The sequence below is a fragment of the Pipistrellus hanaki genome, assembly GCF_964339955.1.
Source record: "Pipistrellus hanaki genome assembly, chromosome: 1".
NCBI classification, from domain to species: Eukaryota; Metazoa; Chordata; class Mammalia; order Chiroptera; family Vespertilionidae; genus Pipistrellus; species Pipistrellus hanaki.
Window position 1 is genome coordinate 59,777,628 of NC_140503.1, and position 18,406 is coordinate 59,796,033.

Consider the following 18,406-nt stretch of genomic DNA (forward strand, 5'->3'; position numbering starts at 1 on the left):
GACTGCCTCCCCCTCCCCATAGCGTTCAGGGGTGGCCTTAGAATTAGCAGCATCTTTCTCCTCATTCCCATCCCCGCTGATCTTAAAACAGCAGGTACCTGCCCCAGCCTTACTCAATACCCATAATTCCTTCCTGGCTTAGAGCCCTCCTTACCACTTTCCTGCCAAACTAATTTAGCTGTCAGTGTGTTTTTTTCCTCACAGTATTGCTCCTCAGTTTCACCACCGTCTCGGCCATTCCCATAAAGCCAGGCTGAGAGGAGGGGATGGAGCAGGGAGTTTATCTCTTGGACTCTTCCCAGGTGATAAATTTAGTGGCCAAATCCTGATTAATCTCTTTTGTCCTTTTTTAAAGGAATAAATAGATTTTCTTGTCTGAGCTAGAGACAAGGCAGAGAAAATGGGGATTAGGCACCAAATTTAGCTTTTTAGCGGGGACTGCGTGTGTCTGAATGCCTTGGGAAGATGGAGTTATAGAGGGAACTGAATACAAAAGGGGCCTGCCTTCCAAGGAAGCACACTGCCTGACACATGTTGGAGCAAGTGCTCAAAGCAATGCTAACCGGGGGAGCACATACATGCATGTATGAATGGAGTGCACAAGTCATTTATTCCTTCAAAGAATATCAATTGAGCCCAGCTTAGGCTCAGATGGGTTGGCAAACTCTTTCTGTAAAAGGCCACGAGAGTTAGTATTTTAGACATTGTGGCCTTCTGGTCTCTGTCACAGCTACTCGTCTCTGCCGTTATAGAGCAAAAGCGCTATGGATGATAGATAAAGGGTTGAGCATGTTTGTGTTCCACTAAAATTGTATTTTGTTTCATGGAAACTCTGACGGCAAGCTGTAGTTTTGCTGACCCTGGGCTAAGGAATAAAAAAAAAAAAAGATTCAAAAATGCCAGGTTCAAATCCCAGGTTTTCTTTTAACTGGCACGTGACAAGGCAAGCCACACTGTGTGAGGCGGGGATAAAACCAGCAGTCGCCTCTCTGTTGTGAGGATTAGATGAGAGTGTGTGTGTTACATAGTTCAATGTGTGGCACACAGCATGCACTCGGGAAATCACGATTATTATTTTAAAATATATTTTTATTGATTTCAGAGAGGAAGGGAGAGGGAGAGACAGAGACATCAATGGTGAGAGAGAATGATTGGCTTGCCTCCTGCAGGCCCCATACTGGAGACTGAGCCCATAACCCCGACATATGCTCTGACCGGGAACCCAACTATGACCTCTTGGTTCATAGGCCAACGCTCAACCACTGAGCCATGCCAGCCGGGCTTATTATTATTATTATTTTGTTTTGTTATTTTTGTTATCTGTCTCTCCCACTGGAATGTTCCCTGCTGCACTCTGGCACCTGTGTAGTGAACTAGCAGGCTGATGGCTGGTGGGAGGGAGGGGAACTGGGGAGTTAGGCAAAGGACACATGGGCTTTCTAGAAGAATATAAAAAGTAAATAAAGCATCGTCTCTGACTTCAAGGAGCTTGGAGTCCAGTGTGAGGGAGGAAGACATACTGAGCGTGATTATACTTACTTGGGGAAAAGGGCGGTAGGAAATAAAGGAAACCAGAGACAACGAATCTAATGAAGGGAAGGTGGGGCCAAAAGATCTTCTGGAGGAAACTCTTCAGGAGCCGCCAGTGCTTTCCAAGGTTCAGACCTTTGATTCTGGAAGTATCTGAGGACTGACTCACGCCCACCCTCTGATATCAGAAAGCAGACGCCGAAGACAGTACCTGGAAGAGATGTCCATGTTACAAAGCACTCGGGTTTTCCTTGGTCTTCTTTTAGGCTCTCACTTACTCACACCCCCACCAATATGGGACAACACAGACGTTACAAATGGAGGTGAAGCAAAGCCTCCTGGGGCCTAAAAGAGATAGGCAACGTTTACAAAAAAAAAAAAAAAAAAAAAAAAAAAATGTCCTAAAGGAGCTGGTTTCAATCTGGTTTAAAGCTAATTTCTTGTTTGGTTCCCATGAGGATGTCTTTCTGAGGACAAGTTCTCCCGGACTTCATTTAGGACACCCGCTCCGACCTGATAATTAACTGAATTATAATACTACAGGTCCAGGGTCAGGAGGCCTTGCTGATTCCAATCGCTGTGTCACTTCAGACAAGTCACTCTACATCTCTGGCCTTTACTTTCTCAGCCACAGAGCAAGAGAACTGGGCTGGAACTCCCGGTCTGGGGTTCTGGGGTTGGTTACCCAGCCAGTCTGCTCATCAGGGCTGGCCCGGCTAGGTGGTTCCGGTTCACTGATCCCTTGCCTGGCCACACGGTGGCTCTGATGGCAATGCCTTGGGCAACAAGGTGGTCTTCCTTGGGCCCATGTGTGGCAGGAGGGAACATGCCAACGTCTCTTGAGAACAGGCCTAAGGATGCCATGAATCATGGGATATATTTTCATGACCAACAACATTGAGTCATTGGTTACCTCCTTGAATGAGCAAAATGTGGGGCTTGATGGACGTGCTGTAGTAGGAGAGGGACTCTCTACCTTGAAGCTGCCAGTTCATTCTTTCATGAGCTCATCTCTTCTTGTCCTCTAAAGAATGTGGTTTGTTTCTTTCGGATGTTGGCTTGCTCTTCCTTCCCTCTCCCCCTCCAGTTGCTGTACCAGTGCCTGGCAATGTTCCCATGGCCTTACCCTTGACCTCCCTGTAGCTGTCCTGCCTCCAGAAGTCTGAAGGAGTCCCTCCCCCCCAAGTGCAAAAGCCTTGTTTCCTTTTCAGCTCACCTGAGGCACCTGTCACACATCAATAAAGATGCTTCATAAAAACCAGTGATTCTCAGTGTGAGCGGGAGCATGTCCATCTTGGGCAAAAAGGGCTCTAAAGGGCTTTTTCAAATCCAGGAGCAGACAGACAGATACACACACACACACACACACACACACACACACACACACACACACACATTCTGACACGCTCCCCTGGGGGATGTTCTCCTAACCACCACATTGAGAATCACCCCCCGGAGCCTATTGTTCCTTTGAAATATCTCCTTCAACCCACTACGTGCTGCCCCTGAATCTTGGACAGAGATAAGCAGAGAGGTGTGGGAGGAGTGATTGGTGAACAAGGAGCCAAAGGTTTGCTTCCACCTCCTGCCGATGCCTGGGGAAGGTGGGAGCTGGGACAGGGAGAGGCCAGAAGCCCTTTCCTCCCCCTCTTCCTGCCCTCCCTCTCTCCCACACGCCGGGTGGCCTTTCCCTGTGGGAAGCAGAGCGAAGACAAGCCTGATGTGGTAGACCCATCTTAATTTTTCATTCAGCGTGGTTTCTTTTTCCTTCCGTTTTTCTCTGCAAACACTGGGGCAGAGTGGGGTTGGGTTGGTGATGGTAAGGAGGGGAGTTTTTAACTTCTAGACTATAATGCTCACCATCCCTTTGTTTTGAGGAGGGAAGTCCAACCTGGTGTGGTTAGAAGGATGCTTATGCTTTAATCTGTACACAAACCCCCTGGGGATCTTGTTGAAATGATTCAGTAGGTCTAGGATGGGCCTCTGTTCTGCATTGCCAACAAGCTCCCAGATGCTGCTGCTGCTCTGCGGGCCACATTTGGAATAGCGGGGCCTTAGGAGAGAGAGGTTTGCTTGCTCCTAATTTCTGTTTGTTAATTACTGGATGCACCACACCCATGGTTCTCAGTCACCAGGGGACCCCTCCTGACCCAAGTTGCAGGGTCGGTGGTCCTTTCCTTGAGCACTTTCACACGCTCAGAGGAGCCTGGAATCCTGTTTCATTCTTCATCCTGAAAACAGAAGCGGGGGAAACTCCTAGTTGTCCAGGTAGCACCCAATTTCTTTTCTGATGGAATTTAAGGGGATTTACTTCATGTCCCTAGGAATGCTGTAGTAGCGAAGGCTGTCTAGCAAGTGCCACAGAACTTAAGCCAGCAAGCATGTATCATCTCTCAGTTTCTGTGGGTTAGGGCTCCGGAGCGGCTTCGCTGGCGGGTTCTGGCGCAGGGTCTCTCAGGGTCTGAAGGCCTGACTGGAAGATTCACTTCCAGGACGATGTGCTCACATGGCTGTTGGCAAAAAGTGTTCATTTCTGGTGAGCTGTTGGCAAAGGCCTCAGCTCCTCACCGCATGGACCTCTCAAAGGGCTGTAAGCATCCTCAGACAAGAAGAGAGGCCCAGGAGGAAGAGAGAGAGGGAGGAAGGTGCCGTGGCTCTGCAACTTCATCTGGGATGTCAGATCAACCACTCCTGCTCTATTGTTTGTCACTAAGTCCAGCCCACACTCAAAGGGAGGGAGTTAAGCTCTGCCTCTGGAGCTGAGGAGTAGCAAAGAATTTCGGGCATCTGGGTTTTTTTGTTTGTTTGTTTGTTTTGTTTTTTGTTTTTCTAAATCAATCTTTATTGTTCATATTATTACAAAGGTTCCTCATTTCTTCCCCCCTCCACCAGGTTCCCACCCCACCCTCCGCCCCCTCCCCATCCCCCATTGTCCTCATCCATAGGTGCACAGTTTATGTTCAGTCTCTTCCTCCCTCCCTTTCCCCGATAGTAAATCCCTTTTCAGATAGTAAATCAGTTACTTAGCATTTTCTCATATCAATAATACCTCCACATGCCCAATGATACACTTCACACAAAAGACATTTCCAAATAGGTCAACCAGCCTCATCCAGGCCCCACCCAAGGCACTCACAGATCAACACCCCAGCGCTATACTAACTCAACACATCCAGATCTAAGCCTTCATCACTTGATTCAGCAGACCCTCAAGTTCCCTCAAAAGTTTCCAGCCATGTCTGAGAGGCAGCTGTGAGGCAGGGGCAGGCGAGGAGCGAGCTGTTCCAGGCCTGGCCTCTGTTGCTCTGGTTCGTTCCACAATCAGCTGCTCCGGGTCTGGTCACTGCCGCTCCCGACCTAGTTGCTCTGGACTTGGCTGCTGCTGCTCCGGGCCTGGCCGCACCCGACCCGGCTGCTCCGGGCCTGGCCGCTCCCAGCCTGGCAGCCGTTGGGCATCTGTTTAAATCTCCCCAGATCCCGCCCCCTCCCCCCGGCCAAGGAACCACTGTGGGGGGTAAACATACGTCCATAAGAGTTTGCTACCCCGGTTCTTGCTCTTCCTGGGGTACCAGTGAAGTTACAAACATTGCAGACCCCACTCCTTGGAAAGACGTTTTCCAAAGGAAAGTCAGCAATTCCGTTCCTCTGGGACAGGGCGCACCAGCTGCTTGTGAAACTAGGAAGCCGTGCGAGTGCAAGGAGGGAGTACACACAGTGACGAAGAGCCAACCTCAGGAGTCTGACAGGCCGGAGCTTGAGTCCCGTCTCTGCCTCTCACCAGCGTGTGCCCATGTGAAAGTCACATGCGCCTCACTGTCTTTTTCTTAAAAGGGGGCAGGGGGTGGGAGGGAGGGATAACAATAGTACCTGTCTCAAAGAGTCAGGTGAGGATGAGCTGAGAGGTTGCATGTAAAGTGCATCACCCTGGGCCGACAGACAGTGAGCGCTCAGTACCGGGCAGTTGCTGTTGCTTTGAAATCCTCCCGCCTGAGGCGAGAGCTTCCTGGGCAGAGAGCAATGCTAGCCACTGGTGTCCATGCTCCCTTCGCTTGGCCTCTTCTCCCACCTCACTCAATCCTGACACCTCAGGCTGACCTCTGCCGAGAATGAGGCTGCTGCTCAGGCGGCCAGGTTCTCCCGACACCAGGCAGAGCTCGCTGGGCACTGGCCGCTTCTGGGGAAGGAACATCAGCCAGAGCCATTGGCCCCTCTCCTCCAGCATATCTTTCTTTCTGACACTGAGTTGATCTGGGCTGGCTGCTCCACAGCCCAGCACTGGGCAGACTATGTTTTTACTGGGGACTGCCGTCTCTGTTTTGAGATATAGGAAGAAACTGATGGAATTTGAATTTGAATTGAACCTCAAATCAGTTCAGAGCAGAGTACTTGAAAGAGTCTTCCGGGAAGTGGAAATTGTATTTGTTCTGTGGTATGTTTTGAGGTGTTTTGTTTTTGTTTTTTTTTTAATGTAGTAAAAGTGTCCTGACAGAGCTTTTGTCTTTAAAGCAATCAACGAAATCCTTATAATGCCGCCCATGTTTCCTCTCCAGGTATTTAGTCTTCCTGCAGATCAAAAGGGATCTCTACCACGGCCGCCTCCTCTGCAAAACATCCGATGCCGCCTTGTTAGCGGCTTATATCCTTCAAGGTAATGGCTTTTGGCAGGACAAATTCGCTTTTCATGCTAAGTACAGATTACATTATTGCCGTCACCACCAATGACTACTTCTCGGGTACACACAGCTCTATCTAACCAGAAGCAGAGGATTCGAGGGCTTTGCCTGGACTCCCTCGGAGAGGGCTCTGACCGCTCACCCCGCGCTGAGGCCGAGGCCCTGTGCCGGCCCTGCCATCTCAGTGCGCGCCGTCCAGTCCGCTCTGCATTCGGAGTGTTTTCCCCGCACCCTTGGCTGATAAGTTACCGAGATTGGAGCGGCCTCTGAAGCCACGTTTCCTTTCATGTGAACCTCAAAGAAGTGAAGCACCCTGGAGTCCCGGCACCTGTTGCAGAGCCCTTTCTGCTCACAGTGCTCCACGTTGAAAATGTTTCCCTGTAACAAACACATTTCCTAACATGCTAATAAGGTAGAGATGCGTGTGTACTCAGCTGGTGCCCATACTGGGATTTTTCTTTTCTTTTTCTTTCTTTTCCTTTTTTTGCAAAGACAGTGGGAAAGATAAGCATCTTCACGTATAATCCCTCTCCTCTCATGAAATGCAAGGGACGTCTAGGCGCCACTTCCCAGACTTAGTTTAGTCCTTAGGCCTCACACTGTCACTGACCACAGCACTAAGATGGTGACGTTTCCATCCAAGAATCTGAACGCTTTATTGGAAATCTGTGAACGCGGGGAAGCTACTTCACGAAGAGAACCTGGAGAATCCTTGCCGATAGAAACTAAAACTGTCCTGGCCAGAGAAATATCCCAGCTGCATGAAGAATGTAAAAGTCAGCCCACTACAACGTGGCAATCCCTTAAACAGGAAGGTCCTGCCAACCCTGAGGTCCCCAGAGAGGCCCCTTTCATTGTTTAAGGCGAACCCGGTTCCATCTGCGTTCAATTTTAAACTCTGGTCGTTCCTGCAGTTTACCTGGGCAACCAGATTGAATTTTTTCAGTTTTTTTCCTTTAAGGAAACAGTGTCCAGTGTTGATGTCTTCCATGTGGAGCTTTCTAAACAAAGGCATAATGAAGGACTCCACGGCTCGAAGTCACTCTGGACGTTCGGCCCAGAGAAGCCTTTCGTCTCTTCCTCAAAGATAGAAATCCCCGAGTATTTGGAAGCATAATATTCAACTGTGAGAGGAGGGGCTCGTTTCCCCTTAGTTTTTACTCACCCTCCGCCCTCCTCTCAGCGCTGGTTGTGGTTCTCACCAGGGAAGGAGGAAGGGCAGCCACAGCAGCTAGAACTCCTTCCTCCTCGCCTCTCCACGATGCTGCTGTGGAGCACTTCACGTGGAAGGAGCTCGGATCTCATCTCGGAACCCACTAGAGAGCACTGCCACCCCTGCCCCCAAAGACCTCTAAGATCTGACAGCTTAGCAGCTTGAGGACGGACTCCCGGACAGAGCCCCCTGCCCTGCAGGGAGCTGAGAAGCCAGCCCTGGGACCCGTGCCGTGGATCTCAACGGCACCTTCTCATCACGGCCGGTATTCCCTGCTCCGCAGTCCTCTCCAGGAGGCCTGATGCCTGCTCAGCTCTCCGTGAATTTTTATTCAAATGTATTCACTTGATTTCATTTGATTTGGACAGAGAGATGAGTTCTGAGTCTGGGTCAGGGCTCATTCATCAGTTCGCTGTGTCCCCACTGAAATCCTCAAAGCGAGATTTCTGACCTGACTCAGGCCCGAGAGGTTCTGCCTTCCTGGTCAAGCTCCCCAGCCCTCCTCTCATAACTGAGTGGAGGAGGGCCATGGTGTAGACCTCTGCTCTTTCATTGCAACTTGTCTTGCAGTGCCCTCTTGAACACGGGGTCAGCTCTGCCGTCTCTTAAACTTGGCATCAGCCCAGTGTGCACACCTGGGAGAGCAAACATGGACATGCTCTGGAGAGGCAGGCCCTCGGCCCGCCCCGCAGCCATGCCCAGGGCCCGCTGTCTGTGTCAGTCCCGTGCGGGCGCTGACTCTGTGTTCCTCGTTCGCTGCTTTGCCAGTGCTCACGATTGTTTTCCTCTGCTTCCCTTTTACAAGCGGAGATTGGAGATTATGACCCAGGAAAACACCCTGAAGGCTACAGCTCCAAGTTCCAGTTTTTTCCTAAACATTCAGAGAAGCTGGAAAGGAGGATTGCTGAGATTCACAGGACAGAACTCAGGTGAGTGACACTCAGTCCCAGCTCAGGACACTGACCTTCCGGACTCTGGATGAGCCATTCCCAGTGGCCCTCTGACAGCACAGCCCCAAACCTCCAAGAGCAGTGGTGTAGGCTGAGACTTAACGGCCAGAGAAAGACATTGCATAGTAAGGAAAACAGGGAGATTGGCTCAAAGGTACTTGCTTCACCAAGAAAAATGAAGAGACAGACGTCAAAAGCATGACCTGGCAAAAAGGGAAAAAACAAAAAAAAAAAGTAAAGGAAACAGCAGAAGGGGGAAAAAAAACATTAGAGGAGGGGTAGCGTGGGAATGTGAAAAATTAGCCAGCCTCTGGCCTCGGCGGAGACGGTGGTCAGGGCTCCAGCCGATGGGTGGGGCGGCACCAGGCAGTGCTGCGGGTGCCAGAAGAGCACTGGGGTCAGAACCCTCATCTCCAGCACCGCCTCTCCAGCCCTTCGCAGAGGGAAGGAGCAGAGAAGCAGCTGGAAGCAGGAGCTTGTGCTCCTCGGGTCCTTAATTAACCCAGAATATTCTTAATTTTATCAAATATCATTAATGCATCTTTTTACCATATGAATAGGATTTTCTACAAAGGTTGATTAAACACACACACACACACACACACACACATAAAAATAAAAAAATAAAAAAACAGCGTGTTTGGGCTCCACGTGATGTGGCACACTGGAGCACCGGCTCTCCAAACCGATAAACTATGAAGAAAACCATGATACACGATGGATGGTTGTACAATAAAACTTGCCATTATATCAGTACATTATACTTCTAAAAATAATCTTTAAAAATGTATGTGTAACTACCTCCCTGGGGAAGAAAAACACCCACATGGGGGTAAAAGATACCTAATGAATATATTAAGTCTAAACTAGTCCCTACCCTGATCTCCCGAACCCCAAAACACAAAGAACAAATCTGCACCTTCATTCAAAGATTTTACCGACATACCAGTCCCCACAGCCTCCTTCTCCTTTGTAAACAGGCCGCCTGCCCGCCTGCCCCACCCTCCCAGCCGCATGGAGACCCCTATCTAAGGTGGGATCCCAGCAGCTTCCCACCCCCTCCCTGGGCCGGCCGGCCGGCCTCCACCGGCTCCTCCCATCACTGGTAGGGGAATAGCGGCCCCGTGTGGCAAAGGTCGGGATGCACACGGGCCTGTGTGAGGGCTCAGGGTGCGTTAGGAGATGGCAGGGGTGTGCTGGGACTCCTCTGAGGCGCTGTCACGAGGGCTTGGGATGTCAGAGCGGTGGGAACAGCCCTTCGGAAACCTGGTAGGAGGTTGGAGATCCCCAGGAAACGATGCCCCTCTGAGGACCCGAGCGGTTTGGGCCAGCTCCAGCCCTGATTGGAGCTCCGAGCCCAGCCCTCGCTTGCTGCACAAGTATTTCCCAGGCACCTTTCCCGGCCTCCGCACGCGGGTGGATGTAGCAGTGTGCAGTAAACATTCTTCCTACCCAGGGTCGGCTTCTGTTTCACGCTGTGAAATGTGTCTGGGTTTCCTTTCTCCATCTCTAACGTGAGTTCCTCAAGGGCCCAGGCTGTGTGCGCTCCCGTCTTGGTATATTGCACAGCAGACAGCACGCAGGCTGGCACTTAAGGTGCCGATTATTGTCGTCTCTCCAGAGGGACACCCTGGCCTGCTCCTCCCGTGGGGGGCCGGTCTCTCTGCCCTTCACACACTGCCCAGCCCTCCTCACACCGAAGCCACCCCCATGTCTGTAGGAGAGCGTCTGCTTTGCCAGGGCTCGGGGGCCCAGGAGAGCCGACGACGGCCTAGGCCACTGGCCTGCGTTGAGCGTGAGGGGGAATGACGATGCTAACGGCCCCTTCTTCACACGGAGTGTGCCAGGGCTGGTTTCGTCCTTTGGCTGCTTGTTTCCTTTCCACAGTCATCACCCTGCGGGCAGACAGCGCTGGGGTGGAGTCTGGGGAGCTCCGCCCTGTCTCCTGCTGGGTCTCCTCTCGTCACCCTCCATTCCCATGAGCCCTGCTGGTAAAGGAAGAGGGTTAGGCAGCGCAGGCTGCCTGTTTGCATTTCATAGATATTCAGGGATATACAGGCCCCCTGTTTGCATTTCAGTCTAGATCAGATCACAGAAGAGAAACCCATGGCCCGCAGCCAGCATGCAGATGTGTTTTGTCTGTGCCTGTCGTATTTAAAAATCATGAAACACCACACACACAAAAATCAGTATCTCTGACTTCTCTTTAAAAATCACCTCTAGCCACGCTGGGCCCTGCCTCCCCCGTGACGACAGTGTTGGAGCAGAGAAGCAGCTCCCCCCTTAGCTGGGGCTGGGCTCCCGTTTGCCAGTCCCCATGGCACCCTGTGTGCTTCACCCAGCCTGTGCCCTTCACTACGGAGCCTGCCTCTCCCCGAAGACATGGAGGTTCTGGCCCTGGTCCTAGAGCCGAAACCGGTTTGGCTCAGTGGATAGAGCATCGGCCTGTGGACTGAAAGGTCCCGGGTTCGATTCGGGTCAAGGGCATGTACCTGGGTTTCGGGCACATCCCCAGCGGGGGGTGCGCAGGAGGCAGCTGATCAATGATTCTCTCTCATCGATGTTTCTGACTCTCTGTCCCTCTCCTTTCCTCTCTGTAAAAAAAATAATAATAATAATAATAATAATAATCAATAAAATATATTAAAAAGAAAATAAATTAAAAACTAAATAAATAATAGAAATAATGAAGTCGGTCCTAGACCGAGCAGGGAGTGCACGCTGGAAAAACTGTGGTATGAGACTCACCCTGAGCACATCATAATGATTTGGTCGGGGGAGGCTATGGAAACGGGAAACCCTGAAATCATGTTTTCTTTATTCCAGTGGCCAAACACCAGCAACGTCAGAGCTGAACTTCTTAAGAAAAGCGCAGACACTGGAGACCTACGGCGTGGACCCTCACCCGTGTAAGGTAGGGCCCCTCCCCGGTGGGAGGCCGCACCTGCCTCCCATAGAGGGCAGCAGGCAGGCAGGGCCCGCCTGCCCCGCTCCCCACCCCTCCCCCCTGCCGTGGCTGGGTGACGGGCTTCTAGTGACAGCTGCCAGAGAAAACGTCTCGTTTTGAAAACTCCTCTGGATTCCACGCTGCATAATCTTGTGCTGCCACATCCACGTCAGAGGGCTGGAGGCAGAGTCCATCTAAGTGACAGATCTGAAAGGGGGGCCCCATTCGGCAGCCGGGGGCAATGGGGTGGGAACTATTATAAGAGGAGGAATGCGGAAGGCCACCCCACGGGAGATGATGGAGGCGGCTCCGCGGAGGCCCACCCTTCCCTGACCCGTAATCTCGTTTCCTCCGGAGCGCGGGTTTTATGGACTGCGGCGGCTAAGCCACTGCGCGGAGTCACATTTAATCCCATTACCCGCCTCTCAGGCCAGACGGGAGCAGCCGGGAGGCTCTGCCCGGAGCAGCCGCGGCAATGACTCACACGTGTCTGGCGTTTGGGCGATGCGCTCAGGCAGCCACGGCCACTGGGGAGAGTGGAGGGACCGCGGCCTCCCGGGGACTCTGTGGCCGTGGCCCTGCACGCACTGCCTTACCCCGCTCGCCTCGACACGCCTGTCTCTGCCTCAGTATCTCCCAGGGTTTGCCCCTGCCTTTTCCCCACCGGCAGACCCCCGCCCGCGCCCCCAGTAAAACTGATCCTCAGACTGACCTGAGGGAGACAGTATCCCACGGGAGCAGGAGGCCAGGGACCCCTCCTTCCTGGTAGGTGTGGGGACATCATCAGTTTCCAGCAGGAACTAAGAGAACAGAAACCAAGGAGCCAGTGATGTGGGGCAGAGCTGTGTTTCCCGTGGCCTCTTGGCGAGGGGACGGGGCTTTGTTCTCGCAGAGGGTTTAACGTGGAAACGTCCCATATAAACTCTGACAACGTTCCAAGTCAGAAACCCTGGTCCCCTTCCCCGCCCCCTCCTTCCCCATGCACCCGCATGGCCTCCTGCCAGATGACCCCTGTGTTCTCGGGGGCCAGCACTGTCAGAAGACACATTGATGCCTCTTTGTGCAAAAATAAAAAATAAAATAAAAATAAAAATAAATAAATAAATATATATATATATATATATATATATATATATATATATATATATATATTGCATATGGGTATTTATAATTGAATTAGCACAGCTTCCTAAGTAATGCCTCTACATAACGGCTGTAGTCCAACCTACAGTAACGGCTCAGGTGCTGCCGGCAGAGGAGCCTGCACAGGACTGAGCGAGCCTCAGAGTCAGCCGGCCGAGGCTCCGGCCCTGCTCTCCTGCGTCCTGCAGCCTTTCAAGGCTTTTCCGAGCCTCATTTTCCTCGTCTGTACACAGTGGGCACTCAATAGCTGCACTCTTCCCTGAACTGGCCTCAAAAGACACAGCTGCTTAAACACAGACATGGTCATCGGGAGGTGCCAGTACTTTCTCTGACTCCAAATCTGCCCTGTCCCCTGCAGGCCACACACAGTGCCCCCTCTTCAGAGACGGGTCCCTGGGCAGGGCTGCCACCTGGCAGCACCTGGTGGGCCGTGGACCTGGGCACAGCTCAGTGACTGTGGGCTCCTGGCTCCATTGAGTGTGTCCTTCTCAGACTCAGGCTGAAGGGACAGAAGGAAGGAAGGAAGGAAGGAAGGAAGGAAGGAAGGAAGGAAGGGAGGGAGGGAGGGAGGGAGGGAGGGAGGGAGGGAGGGAGGGAGGGAGGGAGGGAGGGAGGGAGGGAGGGAGGGAAAAAAGAAAGGAAGGAAAGGAAGGAAAGGAAAGGGAGGGAGGGAGGGAGGGAGGGAGGGAGGGAGGGAGGGAGGGAGGGAGGGAAAAAAGAAAGGAAGGAAAGGAAGGAAAGGAAAGGGAAGGAGGGAGGGAGGGAGGGACATTTGTGACACCTTCGTGGCAGGCCCACGGGAACCCTTTCACATTTTCTCATTTCCTCGTGGTGCCAGCCCTGGGAGGTGGGCGTTATTCTTCCTGGTTTACAGGTGAGAATATCGAGTTCCAGGAAGCCACAATTTCCAAGGCCCCGAGAGGAAGAGCAGGAAGTGGGCCTGAAGTTCTTCCCACGCTGTGTCCGTAAGGAACAGGAGCCCAGGAGACTTCCCCTGAGGGCGGTGGGGGCGCTCAGTGCTGGGCCTGCGCCGCCTGCCCAGCCGGGCCCTGCTGCTGCGCCGACCCGCCCGGAGCCTCCGGCCCCGCCCATCCCTGGGCCCCGGTGCAGGATTTCCCGGTGCTCCTGAGCACGAACAGGTCGGGAGCCCTCGCCTTGTCGTTAAGTAGAGCCGCGCTGGCGATGTGCTACCCAGCACTGGCCCGGTGTTGCTACAAGGAGAGCTGAAATAAGCCGGAGCGCTTGGGGTAATAAATACTGATGATTTCTATTAACGGAGAGGCAATTACCGGGCCCGGGGAATCTGGGGCACGTAGCCCTAGGGAGGACAGAAGAAGAGGAATCGTTCTCATAATTAAATGGGAGCAGAATGACACGTTGGCGGGGCCCTGTCTCCCGGACTGATTAAGAAGCTGCTGCTCTTCCTGTCGTCGCGGACGGTTTCTTTCTGCCGGCCGTGACCTCGTCTGGCCCTGGGGCCAGGCAGAGGAGGTCCTGCCGACTCTGGGTGGGACCCGCGGAGGGCGCCCGTAGCCAGCTGGCTTAGATAAGCCAAACGCTGCGCGTCCACAAGCTGCCCCGAGCTCTGGGCAGGAGCCCCCGCAGGCCACGCCCACGGCTGCTGGATGAGGGCAGTGTCCCACCCGCTCCCTAGCCCCGTGGTCGGCAAACTGCGGCTCGTGAGCCACATGCAGCTCTTTGGCTCCTTGAGTGTGGCTCTTCCACAAAATACCACGGCCTGGGTGCATCTATTTTGAAGAAGTGGCGTTAGAAGAAGTTTAAGTTTAAAAAATGTGGCTCTCAAAAGAAATTTCAATCGTTATACTGTTGATATTTGGCTCTGTGGACTAATGAGTTTGCCGACCACTGGCCTAGCCTGACCCTTCTCCAGGCCCCGGAGCCCCCATCCTGTCCTTGCTGGGCCCCGGGACAGGCTGGTTCCCGGGTCTCCGCAGGCCTGGACTGGCCCTCCTGCCGGTAAGGTTTGTGGAATGCTCAGGCCCATCCCTGTACCCAGCCTGTACCAGCCTTATCACGAGTTATAAAGGGGCCACTCACCGAAGGAACATGCCAGGCACTTATGGGCACTATCTCACTTAATCTCTCCAGTCACACTGCCACGATGTTCTTGTTCTCGTTGGAAGATAAGAATGCCTCTGAAGGACTAGCATGTGCCGAGCCGCTGGTACAGACAGTCCTGGGACTCGAACCCAGCGCCGTCTGTGTCTCATGCTGTGCTTTCCGTTATCACTCGTGGTCTTTCTTCTGGAGAGATGGCGTTTATTTAGGAACAAAGCAGGGCTCTCTGCCAGGGGTGGTAGAGGAGGCAGAGACCTACGAAAGGAATGAACTCAGAAAAATGTAACCCACGTTCACCACGTGGCTTTATGTCTGTTCTGACAGACCAGGAGAAAACTGATTTCAGCAGGGTCTCGGTTGGAGCAGCCACACAAGTAAAATGTCATTCCTTTGCCCTTAAAATAGGACCATTATTTTCATTATTGAGCTGCCCAGGCTTCTCTCTAAATAAACCCTCCTCCCAGCTAGACAAGTTGCCCCTGACCACAGAGGGGGAATGGGGAGCGGTGATGGCCCACCCTCATCCTCAGGTGGGCCCCTCGTGCTGGGCTGAAAGGAAGAACTTGACTCAAATCAACGAGGTAGCAAGTCTCTGCCACGGTTCCCACCTCTGCACTGCCACAGGGTGACACCAAGCCTCTTGCGGGGTGCCTCCTGCTGATGTCCACCCTCGTTTCTTGTGGCCAGGGCTAAGCAGGTTAAAATGGAGTGATTTTCACAGTGGACTTAAGGGTGCCAGCTCCGCACGCTTTCAGAAACGGACGTAAGTGTCTGGAAGAGCATGTAGACTCCTCCTCCCTAACGAAGTCCGAGGCTTCATCCGCCCAGACTGACCCACCGAGAATGCTGAGCCCCTACTCCCCCATACCCAGGATGTCCCAGGGGGCAGAAGACCCACCGGCCTCACTGCATCCGGAGGTGAAGCCTGGGAGACAGGGCGAGGTGGCCAGATCTCCCTCCTCCTAAGAACCAGTCAGTGCTGGTCTCCGAAATCCCTTTTCTGGCAGACTGCACACCCGAGGACCAGCCTGTGAGGGGACTGAGTTGACCCAGGTTGGGTTTGCTGGCGGGCTCCAGGAAAGCACCGTCAGCCACGTCCTGCCAGTCAGTCATGCAGGCCACCAGACAGAAGCCGTGTTTTTGAAGTACACATTATTTCTCATCCTAATTTACAAATGAGGAAACGGAAGTTCAGAGAAGTTAAGTATGTCACAGAGCTGGGGTCCTAACCCAACACCAAAGCTCTCCGCACGAGGATGAAAAAGTGAAAGCAAACATGTCCCGGCCCATGGGGCAACGGGGGCACACAGGAACCACCAGAGAGAATGAAGCAAACAAGGGACGCGGAAGAATGGAGGCAAGACAAGGTTCTGATCAAGCCTCAACTTTATTCTTGGAAATGGCTGTATTTATACAGCAGAAACAAAGGGGGGCAGGGTTGCCTATGCAGAGGGGTCTTTGGCATCTGGCAACACAGGATTGGCTAACTGCCAGGGTGGCATAACATTCCAAGGTGCAACATTCCAAGGCTGGGCTATCTAGGGGGGAGGATCAGGAAGGGGAAGTTGCTAAGCAGCAGGAAGATACTAAGCGGCAGGTTAATCTTATCTTCTGGCCAAACCCTCAGGGCACCCCATAACTTCTGCTAGAAGGAACTTAATTCTGTTTTCTTAAGACTGAGTTGCTTGTCTCAACTCTGCTGGCTCCCAACACAAACGTGTACCTCCAACTGTGATCGTGAACCACAGTCTCCCAGCTGTGAGTGGATGTGGCGTCAGGCCTGGGTTTTCATTCCACCTCCCAGGTGTCTGAAGGGCCCAGGCCTGCGGGCACCGGTTTCGTCAGGAGGGGAAAGGGACAGGTGACTGTCGTCTGTGTCACTTCTCTCCGCGTCCTCATTTCCTTCTGTCACCTCGCTTGTCCTTTTGCACACAAATCCCAAGGGCAGGCGCCCACGGAGAATGGGCCGTTAGACAGAAGGAACTGGGGACGTTCCAGAGAAGGTGTCAGGGCGGCCGCCTGTCGGTGTTTTCACGCCGGTGCAGACAGGCAGCCTCTCCCTGGGAGCCCGTGCCCCGCTCCTCACGTGCCAGGCGAGCAGCAGACACGCCGGCCATCTCTGCCCCTGCGGACGCCCTTCGTCGGGAACTGGCGCAGGAAAGCCTTTGGGAGCATGGCTCTCTTCATAGGAGAGACAGGATCGGGGTTGGTCCGGGTGCTATTATCACTCATTGGAATGGCGTGGCAGCAAATCGGGGTTTTTTTCCCCAGTTTGCTCCCAGTTCCAGATCAACCGGTCTGGTGAGGACAGGATGCTCCCTCTAACACCAGCACCTGCCTTCACCGGGAGGCCAGCCCCCAGGGGTCTGGGTGTGCACGTGGGCAGTGCCACGCCGTAACCCGGCATCAGCGCCCAGCTGGGGGGGGACCCCTATTCCCTTGGCTCGGGGTGATTCCCCAGCCTCTAACCATCGCAGCCCCCACCTTCCCCTTCCGCCCACTCTCCTTCCACCCTGGTTCCCTCAGATATCACACAGCCCCCCTTTCACCCTGGCCCCCCAACAGGAGGGACTTCTCCCTTTCTGCCCCAGCTTCCCACGCCCTCCCTTCCTAACTAACAACGTTTAAACCCATCAACATCAGGAAAAATAGTAACACGTTAGGTTAACGACGTCCAACAAGCTGAGCGCATCAGTAGCAGCTATACTATTGTAAACGGCACAGCCACCAGCATGTGTCGGTGCCACTAAGCGCAGCCTCCGAGGAATATCCTCGACCCTCACCTTACAGCGAGGAGTCGGAAACACGGAGAAGTGCGGGGCCCGGCCAGGTCACACGGGCACCGAGAGGCAGCGCCAGACCCTGGGCCTGAGCGGCGGGCCCCGAGCCCATGGCGCTGAGGACAGTGCAGGCGCGCTGTGCCCCGCCACTGCCCACAGGGGTCAGCGGGACAACATGCAGAGGCCCTTCCCTGCCCACCCTGCGGCCGCCCTTCCTACTCTTCACCCAGGCGTCCTCAGTCCTCTGCAGGCAGACCTGTTTCCCCTTCTCCCCGCCTTCCTCCCAGGCCTTTCCTGTCACTCAGGGTGCTGGAAGCACCTTCGCCTCATTGTGCCCTCCCCTCCTGTTTCCCCCCCACCTTGTTAGAGCTTCCTCCGCTGCAGCCGCCCCGGCCCCTCTGCCCGCCTCACTGTCTCACACACTCACCTGGCAGGCCTGTCTGCAGGCCTGGTCTGTGAGGATCCACAAGGTCAGGTCCCACCGCAGGTCTCTGCCTTTGGGAACCTCAGTTCAGGACTTCCTGGAATGAAAAGCCCTACCCTCCCCCCCCTCTCCCCGCCATTCCCCACCCCAGGCCCCAGCCCGCCCCACCCGCGCCCCTGTCCGCCTGCCAGGCTGGCACTGTGTGCAGTGCCGGCGCTCAGGTGTAAGCCGCCACCCAGCGCCGCTGACAGGCAGGACGTGGCTTCACGGTATCTCTCCCGGGTTATTTTTAAACAGCCTTTCGCCGTGCCCATGGTTGAATGACACTGTGCTTGCACCCAAGTGTCTGCATCATGACACACCCTGAGGAAAGGACAGTCATAAAAATACACTCCTTGGACATGTGTTTGCAAAACATGTGCTTAGTTTATTCCCTGGGCACAGATGCTCACACCTGTACCCCCAAGGCTAAGAGACTTTTTAGGGGAAGGCTTTGCTTAGGGCTCACGCAGTCCTGCAGAGGCTTCTCTTCTGGAGAGCCCCCGGCCAGGGCCCCCCGCGTGTGCCCACGCCCTGCCTGGCCCTGACTCCACGGCACCATCTAAGGCCCAGGGGTCCTCAAACTTTTTAAAGTGGGGGCCAGATCACGGTCCCTCAGAGAGCTGGA

At 53.7% G+C, this 18,406-nt stretch overlaps 1 protein-coding gene across 3 annotated transcripts in view; it reads left to right on the plus strand.

The window, feature by feature from the left end:
* The window catches only part of FRMD5 (FERM domain containing 5), a 271,184-nt gene that overhangs the window by 234,668 nt on the left and 18,110 nt on the right, over positions 1 to 18,406 (plus strand). For all 3 annotated transcript variants that reach the window (XM_084903325.1, XM_084903326.1, XM_084903327.1), the window contains exons 5-7: positions 6,081 to 6,178; positions 8,222 to 8,345; positions 11,193 to 11,280. In XM_084903325.1, coding sequence (XP_084759451.1) covers positions 6,081 to 6,178; positions 8,222 to 8,345; positions 11,193 to 11,280 — 310 coding nt within the window. The remainder of the gene's footprint in view (positions 1 to 6,080; positions 6,179 to 8,221; positions 8,346 to 11,192; positions 11,281 to 18,406) is intronic.